The 23,400-nt window shown below is 42.5% G+C and overlaps 2 protein-coding genes across 6 annotated transcripts; both read left to right on the forward strand.

The window, feature by feature from the left end:
* Window positions 1-4,817: 4,817 nt before the first annotated feature.
* med20 (mediator complex subunit 20) lies at window positions 4,818-10,090 on the forward strand. Its single transcript, XM_048255344.1, has 4 exons — window positions 4,818-4,922; window positions 5,728-5,873; window positions 7,454-7,707; window positions 8,854-10,090. Exons 1-4 carry the CDS (start codon window positions 4,909-4,911, stop codon window positions 9,076-9,078), a joined length of 639 nt encoding a protein of 212 aa, XP_048111301.1. The 5' UTR covers window positions 4,818-4,908; the 3' UTR covers window positions 9,079-10,090.
* Window positions 9,895-21,673, forward strand: usp49 (ubiquitin specific peptidase 49). Of its 5 annotated transcripts, none has more exons than XM_048255340.1 (8): window positions 9,905-10,022; window positions 10,216-10,306; window positions 11,690-11,811; window positions 12,309-13,820; window positions 16,026-16,230; window positions 16,661-16,769; window positions 19,875-20,080; window positions 20,455-21,673. In XM_048255340.1, exons 4-8 carry the CDS (start codon window positions 12,381-12,383, stop codon window positions 20,556-20,558), a joined length of 2,064 nt encoding a protein of 687 aa, XP_048111297.1. In that variant the 5' UTR covers window positions 9,905-10,022; window positions 10,216-10,306; window positions 11,690-11,811; window positions 12,309-12,380; the 3' UTR covers window positions 20,559-21,673. The 5 variants fall into 5 exon arrangements, with proteins under 5 accessions (XP_048111296.1, XP_048111297.1, XP_048111298.1 ...); XM_048255341.1 differs by having other exon boundaries at window positions 9,934-10,022; window positions 10,213-10,306; XM_048255339.1 differs by lacking the exon at window positions 10,216-10,306 and having other exon boundaries at window positions 9,895-10,022.
* The last annotated feature ends 1,727 nt before the right edge of the window (window positions 21,674-23,400 follow it).

Raw genomic sequence — 23,400 nt, forward strand, 5'->3', positions numbered from 1 at the left:
TTCTTCTTCTTCTTCTTCTGTCAGGTTTTATGGCAGTTTACAGGCAAAGTGTATTACCGCCATCTACTGGACTGAGATGCAATCAATTGGATGTTATTCCAAGGAAAATCATAAAAATAAAAAATAAAATAAAATAAATAAATAAATAAAAAATAATAAAATAAATAAATAAAAAAAAATAAAAAAAAACACAAAACAACCAACTAAATCCTATTTGCTAATTGTGTTTCTTTGATAAATGTGATGACAGCACTAGTGATGTTTCCTGATCTAGGCTCACCTAATAAGGTGTCTAAAGAGAAGGCTTTCTTGGCTGCGTTCACTTCCCTCTTTAGCTTTTCTCTTTGTCTGGAGAATCTTAAGCATTTTAAAAGAACATGATCTATCCTCTCTCATTCCACAAAACTCACATTTTCCAGTTGGATGTTTATTTACAACATGTAAGCTATTATTCAAACCAGTATGGCCTATTCTCATCCTTGTAAACCAAACCTCCTCTTGTCTGTTTGGGTACATAGGTTTGTTATTTAGGATATTCTTTTGTATATTATATAAATGTCTACCTTTCTTCTCCTTATCCCATTCAGCTTCCCATATTAAGTTAACTTTGTGTTTGATGATTACCTTAACTTCTGATCTGCTGAGAGGAATGTTTAACTGAACTTCCTCTTCCTTAGTTGCCTCTTTTGCCAGCTTGTCTGCTTCCTCATTACCACCAACTCCTTTATGAGCAGGTACCCATACAAACTGGATTGATATTCCCTGTTGACTGATTGCAAATATGATATTATTAATTTCATTCAATAAATCCTGTCGGCATGATGATTCTCCATTCTGTATAGATGTGAGAGATGACATTGAATCAGAACAAATAACTGCTTTAGGGGGCCTAGCTTCTTCTATCCACTGTAATGCAATAATAATAGCTGTCATTTCAGCTGCAAATATGGACAGATGGTCTGATGTTCTCTTTTTTAATAGAGATTTTGTGATCAGGGATATATGCTGCAATACCTGTTTTACCCTCTGAATCTTTAGATGCATCTGTATAGACCTGTGTTGTATCATAATACATACTTCCTAGATATTGCTCTACATTCTGATACACTCCTCCAGATTTAGCTATCTCTTTGGTTTCCATAATTACCATAGGAGAACAAAACAACCAAGGTGGAGTTCCTACCAGGGGCACAGTCTTACTACAATTGATACCATCTATTTCCAATTGGTTTGCTATTTTATTACCATCCCAACCAAAGCTACAAATCTGGGATCTACCATATTCCCAACACTTTCGTTAAGAACTTTCTTAGTGGGGTGTGATACATCATGTTCCTTTAAATTAATCCAGTAAGCCATACTCAACTTAATAATCCTAAGGCTTAAGGGCATTTCTCCTGTTTCTATTTGTAATGCTGGTATTGAAGATGTTCTAAATGCACCACAACATATCCTCAGACTTTTAGCCTGCATTCTATTGATTTCACCAATCAATGTCTTAGATGCTGAACGATACACAATACATCCATAGTCTAACACTGATCTTATCAGTGCAATATAAATTCTTTTAAGGGACATCCCTGACGCTCCCCAGTTGTACCCTGACAAACATTTCAAAACATTAATGCCCTTTTTGCACCTCTCATTTATTTTTTGTATGTGTTCCTTAAATGTTAACTTGACATCAAACCACACTCCCAGGTACCTAATAACGTTAACTTGTTTTAATGATTGATTATATAACTTAAGTTCTAGTGTGGGGGATTATTCTTTTCTTTGAAAAACAAATAAATTGAGTCTTCTCTATAGACAAATGAAAACCCCACTCACATGCCCATTTTTCTACCTTGTTAATAGCCAGTTGCATTTTGGTTGTAATATTATCAATATTAAGTCCTTTTACCCACAAAAGCTCCATCATCCGCATATAATGCTCTATTAATTCTAATGTCGCCTATTGTATTGAAAACATCATTAATCATGATGTTGAACAGCACTGGACTGCATACACTACCCTGAGGTGTTCCGTTTTCTATTGAATAGATGTTAGAAAAATTAACCCCAACTCTCACTTCTATTGTTCTATCCTTTAAAAAGTCTCTAATCCAGTTAAACATCTTACCACTAATACCCATTCTATTCAGCTTAATTAACAGTCCCTCCTTCCATAGCATATCATATGCGGCTTTCTATATCAAAGAATGTTGCTAAGACTGATTCTTTACTGACTTGCGCTTTCCTTACTTAATTTTCTAGACATACAACAGGGTCCATCGTAGTACATCCATTACGGAACCCACTCTGGTGTGGGGAGACAAGACCTCTTTTTTCAATTTCATACATTAGTCTTCTAGTGATCATTTTCTCCATAAGCTTACATAAGTTAGATGTTAATGCTATTGGCCTGTAACTTTTAACTTCAGTCTTATCTTTCCCTGGTTTCCCAATAGGAACCACTACAGAATGTTTCCAGCCCAAAGGCAATCTTCCTTGCTCCCAAACCTTATTGTAAAGACTTAAAATTATCATTTTAGCCATATCATCGACTTCATTAATCATTTTATAACATACACCATCCTTCCCCAGTGAAGTATTCCTAACCCCATTTAACGGTCTCCTAAGTTCAAATAACGTTAATCAAAGTCAAAGTCAAAAGTCAAAGTCAGCTTTATTGTCAATTTCTTCACATGTTCCAGACATACAAAGAGATCGAAATTACGTTTCTCACTATCCCACGGTGAAGACAAGACATATTTTACCAATTTAGGTCCACAGACAAACATAACATTCAAGTAAACAAAAAAGTAAGTAAAGAAGTAAATAAGAGGGCACATATAATAATGAAAAAATAAGAGCAGCAAAATGTGGTTGAAATTGTGCATAGACAGTCAATAAAAATACTAGTGCAAATTCAGGCCAATAAAAGGCTTGGGTAGTTCTGTTTGACCTAAGTAAGAAGAAAGTGGCATAGTGGTGCAAGTTATGTAAGAGCAGCAGAAGTGTTGTGTTTCAGGACAACAACACCAGTTGTAAAGTGTACAAGTGTGCAAGTGTGCAAGTGGAGTAGTGCAGGCAGCCATTTTGGGTCCAATGTCCAGGATGTTATGTAGCTGAGGGTGGAGGGGGGAGAGGAGGGAGAGAGTTCAGCATCCCACGGCTTGGTGTATGAAGCTGTTGGTGAGTCTGGTAGTCTTGGGGAGCGCAGGCTTCTGTACCTCTTCCCAGAGGGCAGTAGATCAAACAGATTGTGAGCGGGGGTGACTTGCATCACTCACAATTTTGGTCGCCTTTAGCGGGTGAGGTGGGTGGTGTAAATGTCCTTCAGGGAGGGGAGTGAAGCACCAATAATCCTTCCAGCTGTGTTCACTATGCTGCAGGGCTTTCCTGTTGTATTCAGTGCAGCTTCCGCCCCACACAGCGATACAGCTGGAGAGGATGCTCTCGATGGTGCCTCGGTAGAATGTGGTCATGATGGCTGGTGGAGCACTTGCTCGCCTGAGTTTCCGCAGAGGGAAGTACAGGCGGCTGAGCTCTCTTAAGCCAGTGATGCAGTGTTGGTGGTCCAGGAGAGGTCTTCACTGATGTGCACCCCCAGGAATTTGGTGCTGCTCGCTCTCTCCACCACAGCCTTGGTCGATGGTCAGTGGCAGGTGTTGGGTGTGACCTCTCCGGAAGTCAACAACAATCTCTTTGGTCTTGCTGACGTTCAGCAGGAGGTTGTTGTCCCTGCACCACGGGGTCAGATGGTCGACCTCCAACCTGTATTGAGTCTCGTCAAGCCCTTGGTGATGAGACCCACCAGAGTTGTGTCGTCAGCAAATTTCACTATGTGATTGTTGCTGTAGGTTGCAGTGCAGTCATCGTCAGCAGGGTGAAGAGCAGTGGACTGAGCACGCAGCCTTGGGGGGCCCCTGTGCTCAGTGTGATGCTGCTTGAGGTATTGTTGCCAACACGTACTACTTGGGGCCTCTGACAGAGGAAGTCCAGTAGCCAGTTGCAGAGGTAGGTACTGAGTCCCAGTTTGTCAAGTTTGCAGATGAGTTGTTGTGGTATTATGGTGTTGAATGCAGAACTGAAGTCTATAAACAGCAATCTCACATATGAGTCTCTTTTTTTCCAGGTGGGTGAGGGCTGGGTGGAGGGCAGAGCAGATTGCATCCTCTGTAGACCGCTTGGCTCGGTATGCAAACTGGAAGGGGTCCAGGGTGGGGGGGAGAATGGCTTTGATATGTGACATGACAATTCGTGAAATTCCTTATCTAGTACACTCTCGTTTATTACATGTTTCCCCAGTAGCCCTTTACTCTCATCCATAACTTTAACTCTCCAAGACAATTCCTCATCAGTTAGGTTTTTTGAACTATGAACCTTAACAAAACTTTTTGCAAGCATCTCTGCTTTCTCTTGATTAGTTACTGCCTCTTTATCATTATTTTTAATTACAGGTAGAGAAAATTCCCTTCTAATGCCTCCCATCTTTTTAATCATGCTCCAAACATCACCCACTTTGACTTCTGCTCCTATTTTACCACAAAAGTCACGCCAATATGTCCTTTTAGCTTCTTTTATGACTCTTTTAACCCTTGAGTGTGTGTGTGTCAACGGCACTTTCTGATGATGTAATAGGTTGGGAACAGCAACGTCACCAAAATGAAACTGATCTAAAAAAAAAAACTAAAAAAAAAACAGTTATTTTCAACATTATATATATAAACATGTGTTTTCTTTTGTATAGATTGTTAAATGCTATATAAGCTTCAAACGTTTTAATTGAATTCTATTCAATTGTATCCCACATCATTTCCTTTTTAAACCGGAAGCGTGTTTCGAGCTGCTTGAAAGAAGCGGCAGGCTCCTCTTCGAAAAGCATCTTTTGTGTGTGTTCCAGGAGTAACGTTACTGTCAGAGATGGGGGTAACGTGGTACGTGTTTGATCTTACACTTTCACTTCTAAGAGTTCCTCTACCTCCAGCTAGTGTCACTTTTTTTGGGTTTGTTGAAGTAGATACATGCATTGTAAAAACATAACAGCGAACAGATACCTTGTGCTAATGTTCCCCGTTGTCGGCAGGGCAGAAAGACTTACAAGTAAAATTGAAAAACAGTTATTTTTTTACTGATGTTAGCTTACATCAAATGCTCCCTCTATATATTAAGTAAAAAAAGCCGTTGTAGGCATGGTCCTGCTGTTACTAGCGTTAACACAGGACTGTAAAGTAGCTAGCATGACTAACGTTGTACCCACTTCATTCGAAAGGAACGTGTCAAACTTATCTTGCTGCTGTTGGACTTAGTTTAGCCCTTACAAAAACGAACTGCTATTACATTAATTTGTACTGCAGTTTTTCATAAGTACAATACAGTTTCATGTCCAAAATACTGCATTTCTACTGTGAAGTGCAGTACAATGCAGTTTCGATGCATTTGTTTTTTCATGTCAAATACTGCATTGTTGCATATGAACTGCAAGGAACTCTTGGAAAAGTAAAGTTTTGACACTTTTTGTAAGGGTGAGCATGCTGTATAGCTGCCTTTGTTATAAAAACCTTATTATATTAAATGTTTTCTTGGTGGTATCTGTTTTTAGTCAATGTTTATTTAGATTGTTATGATATTCAGGTGCAATGCTGTTGGTACAAAACAGCAAAATCAAGATGCACATGTGGGTGGACATATTTTGCGGTATGACACCCCCTCTTCAGGTGATATGGGTCTTTCTTCCACCAGTGTGTGCCAAGTTCCAGTGGCAGAGGGGAAGAGTGTGCAGCAGACAGTGGATATGCTGCACAAGAAGCTGGAGCAGCTGGGTGCAGTAAAGCAGGGCAGCTTCTGGGTGGACTGTGAGACGTATCATGCCACTGGTAACACAAGCGGTAATTACCAATTCCTGGAACTGAGAAAAGTATATCTAGTACCAGGATTCATTTCTTCCTTATTTTCCTTGTGGTTCTTATTTTGCTTAGATATTGAGTGACTATATGGATCACACCCTACAACAAGAGCAGTCAGGCATTAGTGAGGATTTAGTGTACAAAGTGCCAGTGTGGTACCATTGTTTTAGCCTGACATGCAAGACTCATTCACAAAGTGAATAGAGTCTAGTCACTAGCAATGTGGAATCGTCTACAACGCTAGCATGGTGATGGGCATAAATATAGCGTTAACTTTGATGGCAGTATTTGACATGGGGAAAAAAAATGCATTGAAACTGCATTGTACTGCACTTCACAGTAGAAATGCAGTATTTTGGACATGAAACTGTATTGTACCTAAGAAAAACTGCAGTACAAATTAATGTAATAGCAGTTCGTTTTTGTAAGGGCTAAACTAAGTCCAACAGCAGCAAGAGAGGTTTGACACGTTTCTTTCGAATGAAGTGGGTACAACGTTAGTCAGGCTAGCTACTTAGACGTGGCCACTAAGTGTATTTATTTAGTGGTGACCCCCAGACATTCTCATGACCTCCAGGTTGAGAACCACTGCCATACTGTATTGTTATATTGTATATTATATACAGTATGTTCTAGCTTATTGTATAGTACCATATCGTATTATCCATTACCCATAGTAACTGATATGATAAATCATTTATGTTTGCATTTTGACTGCAATTTTGTAGCCATTAGTGGGTTGTTTTTTAGCCTGCTTAATTTGAATGGTTTGGCATTTGATAACGCTTTACTTTACTTAAGTTTTCCCCCATTCACAAGCTCCCACATGTCACACAATTACTTTAGTTCATGCACAAGACACTTTGTTCATTGAGTGGCTTTGCGCTTTGTCCATCATTTTAGTTAGAGCCCTGTATCATCTACATCCCTAGGTGAGGGTTAATCCAGTCATGTTTTTTATAGTGTTGAAAGGAACTATGGAGTTGGCCCTAAGGAGCTCCAGTGTGTTGGAAATAAAATGTGTTATTTAACATTGCCTATGTGCCACGTTGCAGATAGAAATTTTCCTTTCCTATTTGTGATTTATACCCTCACCCTTCAGTAGGAGGGGAGGGAGGGGAGGGGAGGGGAGGGGTGTGGGGCCATGTTTAGTGTTGTGTTGCTATGTCTTGGTGGTCCTGTACATGACCATCGGAGTTTGTTTGGTTCACAATGAATGCAGAGCAGATGTTGGAATTTGGTTTCACTGGTCTTGTTTCAAAGTTTATCTTGGTTTCTCCCAAGCTGGAGCCAAGGTTTAATCTAATTCTAATACACCTCCAATCCTTTTTTTTTATTTTTTATAATCCAGCAAATTACTCCTCATGGTCCTCTGGTTGTATTCCCTTTTTGTGCAGTAAATAGGAAACAAGCATAGTGGCTCAGACATACCCATAGACAATTCTTTTGAGTTCAAATATGAACATTCAATACAACTGTGACAAAGTTGTCTTTTTATTAAGTCTGGACTCTTCTGTATATAGGCTAATGTCTCATGTATCCATTGCCTCAATTGTTCCCAGGTCAGCCTTCCAAGCTGCTATACGTCATGCACAACTCTGAGACGCCTCTCAGCTGCATGGCCCTATTTGAAGGTGGGCCCTGTCTCACGGCTGACGTCAACTTCGACGTTCTCATGCTGAAACTCAAGAGCCATTTCCAGAATGCCAAGGGCCACAAAGTGGAGAGCCGTGGCACCCGCTACCGGTACTGCGACTTCCTGGTGAAGGTGGGGGCAGTCACTATGAGCTCCAGTGCCAGAGGAATCTCTGTGGAGGTGTGTAATTGTGGGATTGTATGCATGTGCAAACCCATTCATCTTCCTCTGGACCCAGTTGCGCAGAAGTAATCTGATCAAATTATGAAGATGGGTTGTTCCAAAACAACAAAAAGGATTCTGAAATTCATCACGTAATCACGTAATCCAGTCTTGGTTTTGATTTTGGTCAAACCTTCACTTTTCTGTTTTAGTTGGACAGAATTATACTGATCCAAGCAGAATGGTGGATTCAAGGTGGATGTAAGGAACAAAATGTAATAAAACTTAATAAATAAATAATTCCTCCAAACAGCTGCTAATATGAATAGGTATGTCTGTAACATGTGTATTTAAAAGACTCCGGTGCATCTCATTTAGAGCACTGAAGGAAAGTAAACCTGTGGGATAAGAACATCAGAAATGTGCTTATCAAATTAGGCTATTGCTTGGCTAAATCCGATTTTCTTTCTTTCTTTTTTTTCCAGTTAACATATCGAATATCTGATATTGTTAATAATGGTCTGAACAGCACAAGTCACATAGAATCTTGTTTTTCCAAATTCTGATTTGGACCACTTCCATATGTAGTCCTAAATCAGATTATTATTATCTGATTTATTTATCTATTTTTGCAATGTGACCACATTCTCAATGGTCATATCGGAATTAATGTGACTGGCAAGCAAAACTTGATTGGTCATTACAAGCCTGTTTGAAAAACAAATAGTCGAACAGCACAACAGAAAATTTGAGAGCTAGACTCAAACCAGTGAATCGGTCAACAAAATATGTTCAGAAATTAACCCGCTAATTTTCTTGCATTTGTTATCATCTGCTCACAAATTTGCTGGCTTATCCACTTATAAATGACACGGTCTCTGTTTACTTCTATAAGTTAGGGTGTTGTGTTTTATATTTATTGTTTGCATGCTCAGGACAGCTCAAGACTCACTAGTCCTCACTAGAGTCTGACGTTAACCACATAAAAAGTGTTGAGCCAAATTATTAAGTCAAATTGAGCTATAAGGCTTCTGATGTAAACTTAGCCTAGATAAAATAAAATAAATCACAGCTGTCAGAATGATGTGAAACAGATCATATTTTACTTTCATCTTGATTGTGTGGTGATTGCTAATTGTACTGTGAATTGCCCTATGACTGTAGGTGGAGTACTGTGCCTGTGTGGTCCCAGGAGACTGTTGGAATCTTATAAAGGAATTCATGCAAAGCTTCTTGGGGGCCAATGTTCCGGAACTGCCGTCTGTCTTTGCCACCAAATCTGAAGGACTGTATGCCCCTTCAGACTGCATGGACACCATGACCCAGTACCTTGAGCTTTTCAGCAAGGTTCGAAAGCAGCAAGTGATTCCAGGAGCAAGTGTACGCTAAGAGCATCACTTATATGGGATGTGCTAAGTAGTACCAACAAAAAGGACTTACAAAACTGCAGAAGCTGGGACTCTTACATTCTGCTGTTGCTGGTTGGGTTTTATATGTTAAGGCTTCAAGAATAACTTTCACACCTGACATTTTCAAACATTTCTACATGAACTGGTAGGCCTGTATGGTGAAGCCTAGGAGGTGGAAATGTATAAACAAGAATATACAGATTACAAAGTATGCATCATGTATGTGTCTGTATTGTCTTTCCATTTTGATGTGGTTGTGGTAAACAGTATGTTTTTTTTTAGTACAATATTTTTTTGTTTCTGCTTTCTTGGGAACCATATGGTTCCAAGACAGAAAGGACAATTGAACGACAATTATAATTCCATCAACAAGTGATGTAAGTTGATACCGTTTTAGGTCGCTGCATACATTTGTATAGGTAGGCTATGTGGGCGTCTCTCTTATACTTTAATTTTATTTTCAACACCATTTCTACGTTGCTTGTGGTTTGGAGGAGCAGGGCATTTTGAGAGGATTGACTAAGCATGCACGTTACTGGGCGAAAGATCTATTGTCGGATCCGATATGTTTGATTATTATTATGACTACGTATCTTTATTGATAATTTTGCAAAGTGCAGATGGGTCTGTGAAATTGGTCAGTGAACCGCAGTCCGAAGACATTCGGGGCCCTTTTACAATCTGACCGGCAAAGGTCGGAGTCATGCAGCAATGGGAGTAATTGGTTGGCGGAAGATTGATCACTTTCTGTCCAATCAGAGCGAGGGAACGCTAAAGTAAAATAGTTTGGTTGACTCGAGATCTGTGACAGCTCGCGCGTGCAGATGATGGCGGTAAATAAAAGCCGTATACAAAATAAAACCATGAAAACCTTTATCGCAGGACACTAACACCACTGTAAGAGAAAGAACAGAAAGAAATCAGGTGAGTGTCTCATATAGTAGTTGTGATCTTTTATATTATGATTAAAAGTTGAGAGCTTTTGTTTGTCAGTGTTTTGCACAGAAAATGACTTTAATCTTGCTTGGTTGACCTCGGTGTTTTGTTAAAATATTAACACAAAAGTTGATTTCAAAATCTTATTCTGACTTTGAATCATCTGCGAAATCACAAGTAGGGGATTGGGCTATGCGTTGTTGTCAATACCACCCAGAAGTTGTTGAGAGGGATTTCGCTAAAGAGAGGGTCTAGCAGTGGTCTTTGTTCTGGTAAGTAGTGCTACACCAGTATAGCTTGCCTGCTAAAACCAGCTAGCTAGTATACCGTTAGCTATTGATTGTCTGCATTGTCTAAATTTTTGGAAAAGACTGGCAAACTGGTGCAATGGTTGAGATGACGGACAATAATGTATTCCATGTTAAAACATTAATAAGCAGTCGAGAAATAAAAGATACGGCTAACCAAATAGCGTCATGGAAAATCTGGTGAGAGCGAAGTAGGCTTGTCAAAGCCACGTAGTTTGGGCTAGCATTCAGCGCATTGCCAGTAAGCGTAGGCTAGCCATCTAGCAAGCCAACTAACCTTGCTAGTGTGTGATAGCTACAAGTCGCTTGCTTTGCTAGCTAGCTAGCTGAGAGTCTATAGGGTGATGGGCTAACTTAGTTTTGATAATGTTAGGATACACACACCTGAAGTATTATGTTTTTCTATTCTGATACGTTTGTTTCATGACATTCTGGTTAGCATATAGACGATGCAATGATTAAGATGCTCTACAATTAGCCTGTTAAACATCATGGATGTAAAGACCATTTAGCTACATTTTATAACCACCGTTTGAAACGGTGTCCCAACATCACTAAACCTGAGCTATTTTTTGAGACGGCTAGCTGGCTAGCATGCGACCGAACAATACCAGAAGCCTTTCCCCAACCTCGTGAACGTAGGTAGCTGGCTGCTGAACTTTATAACATTACTTCTTGCTTAAAATATCAAGCTGGTTGTCTTTAATGATCGCTTCGGCAGAGACCAGCAGTTCGTTTCCGACGTTACAGGTCTGTTTACAACTTGACTAACAGGTAAAATATTTGCTTAAAATATAACGGCAAATAATAAGTCTGACTTGTGCTGTAGAAAATGTTGATCGGTATACAGATAACGTTAACGTTACCATGTTCGCATTAACGTAGATCGTTAGTATTTGACAGCCGTGAGTGTGTAAATATAACGTTTGCAAGCTGTCTGTTTTATATGAGATGCATTGCCTAACGTTGCTTTGTATAGGACCATGTCTGAACAATGGTGACAAACCAAATATTTACCCCTTTAACACACAGGCGTAGCCGAACTTGGTAGCTAATTGTGGATGTCTTGATACCTATTGGATGCAACAACCACAATAGTGAAATCCCTAAGATTAACTATTTGCTAGCCTCGTTCTGTATTGACATGTACAGTAGTATTTGGGGACATTTTTGGTCTCCATTTAATCGATTTGGTATTTATAACAAGGTGCCTATAAATAAACGCAAATGAGTGTTGTACCTTCATGTATGTCCTAGGCCTGTGTATTGTAAGATCTGCTACGCAGTTCCATCCCTCGAAATCATTCCCATCTAGGTTTTCCACTTACATTGGAAATTCTTTTACAGTGTTCCGATGTGCGCCTGTGGTTTGAAGTTGGTTGTCTGAAGGCCGCAGTAAAAGTTCTCTCTGATTCTAATGGTGACTGTGCTTTTACCATCACCAGAGGACTAACTGCAGGCTCGTCACTGTAAGTACTCCAAAATGTGGTTTAATTATATGAACTTAAAAAATCCTTTGCAACAAGACACATTTAGAAACTTAAGGATCATCGAAACACTGAACAGCAGCAGGACACCCCCTCTGTGTGCCTGAGTAGACACAGCAGGGGGTGGGGGGGGGGTGCAGTGTACTGCACAAAGGACCCAACAGAGCCACGGGAGCCCATTCACTCCAGTAGCAAGCACACTAGGAGCTTGGCCTCTGTGTTTCAGTCTCAATCATTTATAGCGCCATGATGGGAAAGTCCGCTTAATTTTCGTATCTGATGAATTATCTGATTGTATTACTATTCATGTCTTTGTGTGTGTGTGTGTGTTGTTCTTTCATCCATTGATGCACATTTGTTTAGTTTGTTTGTTCTTGCTAGTTTTATAAAGTTTTTGTAAAGTCTTATAAGAGTGGAAAGACTTTGTACACGATTTGAAGTTGGAGTTCTCTAAGCACCTGTGTCTTCCTTGTCCCCAGAATGTGTTCTCTGTGGACGCGGCGGCCAACGTATCCCTGACTGCGTGAGCACATGCTGTTTCAGCGGTTGCGATGGACCGCTGCAAGCATGTGGGCCGCCTGCGCTTGGGACAGGACCACTCGACGCTGAACCCGCAGAAATGGCTCTGCACGGACTGTGGCACCGGCGAGTCGGTGTGGGCGTGCCTCAAGTGCGCGCACGTGGCCTGCGGGCGCGACCTGCACGACCATGCGCTCGCCCACTTCCAGGCCTCGCGGCACCCACTGGCCATGGAGGTCCGTGAGCTGGACGTCTTCTGCTTCGCCTGCGGCGACTACGTGCTCAACGACAACGCCGAGGGCGACCTGAAGCTGTTGCGCGGCGCGCTGTCCACCATCCGCAGCCCCAACAGGCGCTCGCTGCGCTCCTCGGCGGCGGCAGGCGGTGGCGAGGGGGGCGCGTGGATGGAGGCGGAGGGGATGCTGCGGCCGCCCTCCCAGGTGGCGCTGTGGCACCGGCGGAAGGCGCTGCTGGGCCGCATGCTGCAGCAGTGGCGGCGCCGGCGGCAGGACGAGGAGCGCAAGCGCTGCCGCAAGCTGGAGCAGGAGAGGCAGGAGCGCCGCGAAGTCAAGAGGAGGCTCCTGGGAGAGCTGGCCGGCAGCGGTGGTGGCAGTGGCAGCGGCGGCGGGCCGCCCAGGAAGAGCGCGCGCTTGCTCACGCAGGCACCGCGGCCCACGCTCACACTCGTGCCCTTCAAGTTCCGGGACCCGCCCGAGCGCCTGCCGCAGGTCTCGTCGCCGCCAACCCCGTCGGCTGCCGTGCGGAGACCCTCGGCGCTGTCGGTCCGGAACGCCAATGCCCAGTCGCCCAAGCCGCGGCGGTACCACGCCTCATTGACCCCGCGGCGCCGGAGGCTGGCGCCAGGCGTCACTGGGCTGCGTAACCTGGGCAACACTTGCTACATGAACTCCATCCTGCAGGTGCTGAGCCACCTGCAGAAGTTCCGCGAGTGTTTCCTGACGCTGGACCTGTGCGAGACCGAGGAGCTGCTGGCCAAAACCAAGACCTCGCAGGGTGTCAAGGGCGTTGTGGTGGGGAGTGGCGGAGGAGGAGGAGGGGGAGCCATCGAAGGAGGAGGAGCAGGAGCAGCAGGAGGTGGGACTGGAGCGGTGCAGGGCGAGGCCAGGGGTCCGGCTGCGGGCAGCAACAAGGAGTCCCGCTCGTCCTCGCGCCAGCGCATGTCGCTGTGCCACGAACTGCACACGCTCTTCAGGGTCATGTGGTCGGGCCGCTGGTCACTGGTTTCGCCCTTCGCCATGCTGCACTCGGTGTGGAACCTGATCCCGGCGTTCCGCGGCTACGACCAGCAAGACGCGCAGGAGTTCCTCTGCGAGCTGCTGGACAAGGTGCAACAGGAGCTGGAGTCCAACGGCAGCAAGCGCCGCATCCTCATGCCCATCACCCAGCGCAAGCTCTCCAAGCAGGTGCTCAAGGTGCTCAACACCATCTTCCATGGCCAGCTACTCAGCCAGGTGAGCTCACCTTCCTCCGCATCTCTCTTACCCGTCTCTGCTATCCTTCATGTAGTCTTCCACAGTGCACAGAGTTCTGCTTTGGGTACTGCTGACACATTACGAGCTGTATGTTCTACTTCTCCAAGTTTTTGATTGCTCAAAACTATGTAAGTTTGATATTAATTATAATCAAATATGGTAAGTTTTCTTTCTTTGAGAGTAATTACTGTACAAGTAAGGTATTTTCTTTGCACATCTTTTAAGGTAATCAGGTATAGGTAATAGTGCTGATGTAATCCTTGCTGATTCGAATGCTCTGATGGCTGTAGAACTCATTAAGTCCGTTAGTCTGGAGTCATCGGGCTAATGCATCAAGATTCCTCTCTTACGGGAAGAGGTCCAAAGCCCAAAGGTTTTTATAACATATGTGCAGTGGTAATAAGCATACACATTTAGGGCCAAACAAACAGAGATATATGCTCACAAGCAATCAGGGGATTAAATTGGCGAATAGAAAAGGGAGAACTGATTCTTGCTGATGATCCAGTGAGATTATCCTGCCTATTAATGTTGGAGGCGTGTTTAATAACTGCTGAATCTGTGTTTTTGGGAGCTTGAAAGCATCTGCTACTCTTTGCTAAACCACAGGGACCTGTGGATCCTAAAGGTTCCCCTCTGCGTGTGTGTGTGTGTGTGTGTGTGTGTGTGTGTCTTCTGACTGGATACATTCAGCTGTCTGTTACCCTCAAGCTTTAAATACTGCTGCTTTTAAAAGTCTGACTTCTGAAGTAAATTGAAGGACAATAAAGTACTGCGCCACATACTGTAAATAAATCTTTATTATTTGGGCTGTTTTAAGCACTTATTGTGGCTTATGGTCTGGTTATTGTTGTTTGTGTTGCATTACAATGGTGATGAAGTTCTAATTCAATTCAGATTTACTTGGCGACCCAGTACTGCATACTGCAGGGATGGAGACACTCCTGCAAAGCTGTTTTCCATAGCATCACCATGGCAGTACTGGTGACGCTGCTTAGTGACTAGATGTAGCGCCATTGTTTTTTGGCACACTGTTTTTTCATATGCTGCTAGTTAAACATTTTTGAGTGTATTCGAGGTAACTGTTAAAACTTTGTCTCTTGGCTTTGTATAAATGTAGGATGTTGTGGTTCTGTATCCAGAACATGTTGTTCGTCATACAGGCTTAATCGATGCGCGGGCAGCCGCAGACTCATCCGTCATCACTGACATGACAGCAATCTAATAATGAAGTAATTGGACTCCATTGCCTGTGACTCAGAATCTTGCCTTTTATAACAAATCAATTAATCACCCTTAGCAACTCTCCAGTGGTCGACCTTGAGAAACTCCTAACGGACGTATCTACGGTGAGAGGGAAGGATAATCCGTGGCAGTGGCACTGCCTGCTTTCGGCAAGCTGGGTTCAGACTTGCCTAGCCTTCTATTCTCTGCTCTCTTTGTTTGTGAGTAGGTGCCCTGGCCTTGACTACTGCTAAGGCTATACGTATCATTAAATATTAGAGAGCATGGAGAGAAAGTGGAGGAGGGACAACCCCACCCTTTTTTTTCTGGATTGCTGTAGTTCCACATCATTGGGTTGGTAACTTGTAATCAAGGGATTCCCAGTTCAACCCAGCGTCTCTGGGCTCTGAGTGGAAGGCTTCTTGGTGCTCTCGGCAGCTGGCTATACAATTACAGGAAAAAATGTGAAGCCGTAAGCTTATTCTGTTCAGTTGATAAGCCCATCTTAAATGCAGATCATTCAGCTTCATCACAGCACTTGTGACTTGCGGCGTAGTGCTTTTGGGAGAGCCACTTATCATCTCTTTGTTTCTGTTCGTATGCTGCTGCTTGGTGGGGAATATTAATGTACCTCTCTGAATATTATTTATAAATGTATGCAGCCGCTCCTACATTAGCTCTCCTCCCTCATCCTTTCTTCCACCTTGTACCTTCTCTGTCAGGTACCTTTCACATGTTCTTTCTTTCTTTCTTTCTTTCTTTCTTTCTTTCCCTTTTCCTTCTTTTTTGCCTTTCTTTCTTGTCTATCTTTCTCTCTCATCTTTTTCTTATTTCTGTGTCCACAATTTGCTCTTATTTGTCTTGTCTCTCATCTTTTCTCTTAATTCTGTCTCTCTCTCTCTCTCTCTCTCTCTCTCTCTCTCTCTCTCTCTCTCTCTCTCTCTCTCTCTTGGCCTCTAGGTAACGTGTCTTTCTTGCAAGCACAAGTCCAACACGGTGGAGCCTTTCTGGGACCTGTCCTTGGAGTTCCCAGAGCGGTACCACAGCGGGCAGAAAGCCTCCGGCTCGCTGGGACTGAAGAGCTGCTCCCTCACGGAGATGCTGGCGAAGTTCACCGAAACCGAGGCGCTGGAGGGACGTATCTACGCCTGCAACCACTGCAACAGTCAGTACCCTCAGTGCACACATTTGTTTCAACTAAAGGCCTGCACACTGGGCCGGCGATTTATGGCAGGCACCCGGCAACTGTCGCCGTCACATCGCTCTAATCGGCCCCTCTTTATTTTTCAGGGCGATTTTGAAAAGTCATAATAGAACACAGCTGTCTGGGACGATGAGTGATCGCGTCGCCTGTAGTGTGTGTAGTAAAGTGATTAAAAGAATTCCACCGTCGCGTTTGACTGTCACATTGTGTCGTGTTCTTCAATACACTGTGAACACAAAGTGGTAGATAATTGGGGTTTTGCAAGCATAGACACAGCTCGATCATTTGTGCTTATTGTTATTGTGACAGTCTGTTTGGACTGTTACGAATTTGGAATGCTTGTATGTTAGGTATGAGGAAAATGAGATTTGGTGTTTTCTTTGTGTGACAGAGAAGAGGCGAAAGACGTCTCACAAGCCACTGATTCTCACAGAGGCCTGCAAGCAGCTTTTGATCTACCGCCTGCCTCAGGTGCTACGGTTACACCTCAAACGCTTCCGGTAGGTTCTGTCCTCGTCCACTTGTCAGCCTTCATCACCCATCAAAACCTTTTTTGTTTTTCTTTTCTTACACCAGTTCCCAGGACTATGAATATTTGGATTCCTCAGTAAAGTACTTTTTATAAAATGGTTACAAAGCAGTTTGAGCAACCACTTCACTTAGAACTAAGTAACTAATTGATAGATTATGGTGAAACTTGTTTTTCAAATTGCTTAATGCAAAATGACACATTGAGAGAGCTTTTAATAATTGTTGAACTTATCAAGGCTTGAATTTCTTAGAGGAAAAATGAAACCTCTGTTGTCAGCGTCCAAACAGTTTCTAAAGGCAAGATAGAGATCAGGATATTATTGTAACCTGCAGTCTTGTTGCTGAAGATTTTAATGGGCAAATCACACAAGAGCATTGCTGTTAAAGAGGCCATAGCTCTTTATAGCTTTTCATTAAGAAATGTGTTACAAGCACAAAACACTTTTACAAAGAAACACTTCACAAGACAACAGTTTAAAACCAAGAATGATCTAGCTAGGTTAAAAACGTGTTGGAAATGTTGTCTGAAACTTTTTCACAACATAAAAAAACACCTTTTTTGTAGAAATGCAGCCGCCCCCACACATCCGCACAAACACCAGAATGAAAGATGACAAGTCTTCTTTGGTTTTAGAAACCAAACCTTAGCTCTAGTTCCCACCACATTGATGTTGCAATGGATGCCAACAAGTGCAAAAATGCTGTTGTAACTATCCAATGTGGTAGCACACAGATATATTTTTACAACAGAAGGAAATGTACCGAATCACTGCACAGTGTGGAAGCTTTGCATGCCAGTGAAGGCACGTGTGCCGTTTTTGTCACAGATGTCCTTTTCAGGATTAATCAGCTGAGATGGATTTCCTCACAGTTCTGTAGTGGCTACCACTTCATTGTAAGGAACTTTAGGTTACACAAGTTTAGTAATGAAGGATTTTGCTACAGTGACCTCTTGTTGGTTCACATTACACACTGTGTTACTATGTGGAATTGTGGAAGTAAATTTAACCTTTAATCCAAAATACTTTTATATTTACCCTATTGGCCAACAAATGTCCACAGTCCTCAAAGTCTCCCAATACACAATGAGTATTTAAAGTTGATGCAAATGACAGTCAGCATAATTTTCAAGTCAAACAACCATCAAGAGTATAATTTGAATTTTTTTGAACAAACCTCCTAATAACAGTATTTTTTTGAAAAATAAAAAACTCAAAATCACTGTTCCAAATTATGCACAACAGAGTTTCAAGACATTTTATAGGTTGTAAAGAACTAAAAATGGTAATTTGTTGAATTTGCAGCATTAGGAGGTATTTTAAATCAAAAGCTATTTCAATCAAAAACATCTTAACAGGCCAAGTTACATGTTTAACATACATGCATCCATTGAACTTGTAAGTTCTTGGAGAGTTTCTGCTTTAATGTCTTTGCAGGATGTCTAAATAGCCTCCCAGAGCTGCTACTTGGATATGAACTGCCTCCCACCCTCATATTTTGCTTGATTATGCTCCAAAGGTTCTCAATAGGGTTGAGGTCAGGGGAAGATGGGGAGCCACACCATGAGTTTCTCTCCTTTTATGCCCATAGCAGCCAATGACCCAGAGGTATTCTATGCAGCAGGAGATCAGTGTTTCCCATACATTGACTAAAACATGTCTCTGCCACCTCCTTGCTGACGTCTCAGCCTTGTTGGGACATGGTGGCCATTCATCATCCATTACTCCATCCATCTGGACCATCTAGGGTTGCACGGCACTCATCAGTAAACAAAACTGTTTGAAAATTAGTTTTTTAGGGGTGGCCGAATAGTAGGTTTATGCACACTTGCAAACTTCTTGAGGATCCAACACCTTGAGGTTCGCGGGACTCCAGAGGCACCAGCAGCTTCAAATACTTGTTAGCTGCTTTGCAATGGCATTTCAGAATTTTTTCTGGCATAAACCTTCCTTATTATGCATTTGTCTGCACGAACCCGCCTGTGTTCTGAATCAGCAACACATTTCTTCACAGTACGATGATCACGCATACGTTTTCGGGATATATCCAATGTTTTCATACCTTGTCCAAGGTAGTGCACAATTTCACGCTTTTCAGCAGCGGGGAGATCCTTTTTATTTCCCATATTGCTTGAAACCTCTGGCATGCTTAATAATGTGGAACATCCTTCTTAAGTAGTTTTCCTTTGATTTGGCTCACCTGGCAAACTAATTATCACAGGTGCCTGAGACACAATGCTATCCATGAGTTTAATTAGGAAAAAAAAAAAAAAAAATGTATGACCCTTAAATCTAATTTGCATAATCATTTGGAACACTGTGTATTGTGGTTCTCTTAGCCGTACATATTGCATTGGAAACAATAAAGCTAAAACTATCCCCTGAATCACCTAAGGGTCCACAAGTATAAGTATATATACTCTTTTGATCCCGTGAGGGGAAATTTGGTCTCTGCATTTATCCCAATCCGTGAATTAGTAAAACACACACAGCACACAGTGTACACACAGTTAAGTGAAGCACACACTAATCCCGGCGCAGTGAGCTGCCTGCATCAACAGCGGCACTCGGGGAGCAGTGAGGGGTTAGGTACCTTGCTCAAGGGCACTTCAGCCGTGCCTACTAGTCGGGGTTCGAACCGACAACCCTCCAGTTACAGGTCCGAAGTGCTAACCAGTAGGCCACGGCTGCCCTGGTTAGCCCATATATAGGTGTTTGTGTGTGTATATAGCTGATATATAAGGGCTGTGTGTATATACGGTATAACAGCGTCTTGACGTTTGGACTTAATGGACGAGGCAGAGGCAAGAACGTAGTGGAGTAGAGCAAAGCAGGGTGGAGAAAATAGCATTTTTAATACAGGTAAATTCAGAGTAAAATTTCTCCGTCACCACAATAGCACAATGTGCCAATTTAACTTAACTGAGCCGCTCTCCAGATAACTCGACAATCCTATGTGGTTAAATACCCATCTGCGTACCCCCATAATTCATTTGAACCCTAGATATTGAATTGTGTTTTTTGCACAGCCAAAGCTAAACTGCCTTACCTTTTCCTGTGCCTTCGGCATCATAGGTGGTCTGGAAGAAACCACCGGGAGAAAATCGGTGTGCACGTGGCGTTTGATCAGGTCCTGAACATCAAGCCCTACTGCTGCAGAGACTCCGCCTCTGGCCTCCACCGAGAGGGCTTCACCTATGACCTCTCTGCTGTAGTGATGCATCATGGGAAGGGCTTTGGCTCAGGACACTATACAGCATATTGCTACAATACTGAGGGCGGTGAGTACAGGCAATCTCAGACAGGAAAGAGCTATTACATTTGCTTTGCTGGGGAAGTCAGAATGGATTTCACCTCAAAATACCTATAGCTCTACATTCTTGAATTTCCCCTGGGGATCAATAAAGTATCTATCTAGCTATCTATCATTTTTCATGAGGCCATTTTCAGACACATATTTATGGTCAGAAGGAAAAATCCAAACTACTACTGACAAATAATAATAATAATAATAATAACAAATAAGTGTTGTCCCATAAAGAAATTCATGAAGAGAATACTGTTCTGAAATGGATGCTTGCATAGAGCTTAAGTGTTGTCAACTGTGAAAGCCCTCTCTTAAGGCATGCTCTGCTGTGTGTTTGCATTTGGGCAGGTTTCTGGGTTCACTGTAACGACTCGGTGATGAACGTGTGCTCTGTGGAGGAGGTGTGTAACACTCAGGCCTACATCCTGTTCTATACCCAGCGCTCAGCGTGAGGGGCGGGGCTCCGTCAGCCGCACCGTCTGCCTCTTTTAACCACCACCAGCCAATCCTGCCCCTGCCAGAGCAGAGAGACAGCCAGCCAGAGACGGATGGGGACCTGCTGCCTGCATATGTACAGACACACACCAAGACACACACACACACACACACACCACACACCTCACACACACACACATTCAGAGAACCATTCTTAACCAGGGCATTTTAAACTTAGGACCAAGCTCTGCGTTCTGAGCAGGGTTGAGCGTGGGGCGTGCAGGGTCTGGCCCCTCCCATTCAGAGCCTTGCCCCCCTCTTGCCCACACCCCCTCCCCCCAGATGGACGTTGCCGCTGCAGCAGCTGCTGCAGAGCAGAGTGAGAAGCTGATGTTCACGGAGACGTTGCACAAGACGTGAGGTTGTTGGTGAGCCTCTGTTAGGCTCTCAGATCGCATCTCTTCACGTTGTCAGAAAAAAAGAGAGGGCATTGACCGACTTGATTGATTGATTGATTGATCGTTCGATTGACCGATCGATTGAATTATTGATTGAATGATTGTTCAGATTTGAGGGGAAAGTTATGGAGAGGAGTGGCTTGTCTCCTTCCAGAACGAGAGCAGAGCAATATAAAATCGACGTCACGACAGGAAATCAACAAGCAAAAATCAGGAAAAATCTTTGACTTTGTAATACAAGTTTGTTTTTTTTACTACTCTGCTGTTTCTATTTGGGTTGTGGCTGTTGTTATTAAACCTCTGTCGCCAGGTAATCAGGAAATATCACTGCTGTCCTATCAATCATGAATGGAAGGAGTACATTTTTAAGAAGAAAGAAAGAAAACAATGGGTTGTGATGAACTAGTAATGAAACAATCTAATGACAATGAATGTCTTGTTCTTTTGTTTATTTTTTTGTTTTTGTTTTCTTTTTGTATGGGGTTGGGTTGTGGGTTGTAGTTTTTTGACTCCATCGTGAGGGTGGAGAAGTAGACCAGTGGTCAGCTAGAGCTGTGGTCAGCAGCTCTGGCCCTTTAGTCCTGTGTTGTGAAAGCACCTGTGATTACTGTACTGATCAAACAACAGATGCCAGATGATGATGATGATGATGAAGATTAAAAGCCTAAAATACACAGCTGTTAGTCGGAGGGTTTTACTTTATTTGTGAGCACTTCGCGGTTCAAATGCGCGCTTCCTGGTTTAAATGAGTTCAACATCTTCTATTGAGTGTAATACAATATCTTACTTGTGTTTCTGTACATACAAGAACGCTGTTTTACTGGCTTGGAAATATGCCAGAGGTCACATTATATGATTGCAAATTGTTAATCTTTGGTTAATCTTTAAAGATATACTTGTTTTTGTTTCTTTTCATTTGTAAATATGTATCAGATAAAACTTTACTTAAAGCTAGCTTAGCAAATCATTACCCACTGTTAAATAAGCAAGATTGTTTGAGCTTCTGTCCTATTTTGTAAATGGTCTATTTGCACCTTAGCAAATGGCTTATCCCTCTTTATCCATCGCATGGCAAATCTATGCAAATGGATTGCCCTTGAGTCAGTGCCTCCATCAGATAGCTAGGATTAGGAATAGTCTACACAAAATGTTGGACAAGCCGTGTCCTACATTTTGTCCAGTGTACTGCATTTTTTTCTTTTCGATATGTTGAAAGCCCCTTTTTTCATTTCAGTGCAAATGAATGTGGCTTTCTACTCAGTAGACCTTTGCAGTGAATAGGAAATGCCACAATGAGAGATTTGTGTGTACAGTTTATATGCACAAATAGTATGTGATGCTAAGGGTCATGCAGAATTTTGGTATATTTATGGAACGAGGTGATCAAACTGACCTTCACTCCTGTAGAGACCCATAAATACCTGATCAGAAAAGAAAACACAAAAGGCCTGGAACCCACAGGTTGGTATTTTATCCTTACTTGAAAACAGATCTTTTGTCTTTCCTGCCTTTAGTCACTTAATTTGGAGAGACATCCTTAGTTTCCTCTCTTTTTAATGTTTATTTTAATGTAGTGTTTGTAGTCACAGGTGGTTACAAGGGCGGCCTCCGGTGTATTTAAGGAGTACTACCGGCCAGAGAAGTGCAAAGGCGTTGTGTGGAAAATACAAACTTGACTAAATATGTGCTTTTAAAATATCAGGCACACCATATAAGATGTACTGACGGAATTGAATAACGAAGGACCTGTAAAGCATGTTACATCTGAAAGCATGTCATGTCACTGCTTGGCTCAGCCATTGCTATACATGTCAAGTATGGTGTCACAGCTGACCTCTACAATATTATTACAGGCTAATTAGCTCCCGTTGTGTTTGGGAGCAGACACCTGGGTATGTACAGTATGACAGCCTGTACATGTCTGGCTGTGGGGTCAACAGATGCAACCAGACTTCACTTCACTCAGCACTTGGGGTAATCCTTGGCACCATCTTGACACCATACATTTTTGTAATTTGTAACGTTATGTATGGTGCTGTGAACCCTTGATTTGACTGGACGATGAAGGTTACAGAACAGCACCATTTAATGAGCCCTACATCCCAATTTATACCCACAAATTTGGGTAGTTAGTAGTTTCAGGAGAAAACACTAACACAGCTCCTACTTTATACTAATAGAGCACAGTAGTAGTAGAATGGTGCAGTAGTACCATAACACAGTGGTTTTCAAAGTGGGGGCCGCGAGGGGGTGCCAGGGGGGCCTCAGCAAGTTGGAAGGAAAAATAAAAGGAACAAATAAATACACTTGAAAATGTCAAATATACCTATTACTATGAGGGTTGTTATACAATGCCATTATAATATTGTGTCGCATATCTGGACATTATATTTTCCATTAT

This window comes from Alosa alosa, chromosome 10 (assembly GCF_017589495.1).
Source record: "Alosa alosa isolate M-15738 ecotype Scorff River chromosome 10, AALO_Geno_1.1, whole genome shotgun sequence".
In the NCBI taxonomy this organism is placed as follows: Eukaryota; Metazoa; Chordata; class Actinopteri; order Clupeiformes; family Clupeidae; genus Alosa; species Alosa alosa.

Bases quoted from the DNA above. Each gene is read 5' to 3' on its own strand.
- med20 (XM_048255344.1), top strand. The intron at 5,874-7,453 runs GTAATTACCAAT...AATTGTTCCCAG, and splicing joins TGCCACTGGTAACACAAGCG to GTCAGCCTTCCAAGCTGCTA. The intron at 7,708-8,853 runs GTGTGTAATTGT...CTATGACTGTAG, and splicing joins CCAGAGGAATCTCTGTGGAG to GTGGAGTACTGTGCCTGTGT.
- usp49 (XM_048255339.1), top strand. From the start codon at position 12,381: ATGGACCGCTGCAAGCATGTGGGCCGCCTGCGCTTGGGACAGGACCAC. The intron at 16,231-16,660 runs GTCAGTACCCTC...TTTGTGTGACAG, and splicing joins CGCCTGCAACCACTGCAACA to AGAAGAGGCGAAAGACGTCT. The intron at 16,770-19,874 runs GTAGGTTCTGTC...TCGGCATCATAG, and splicing joins TTACACCTCAAACGCTTCCG to GTGGTCTGGAAGAAACCACC.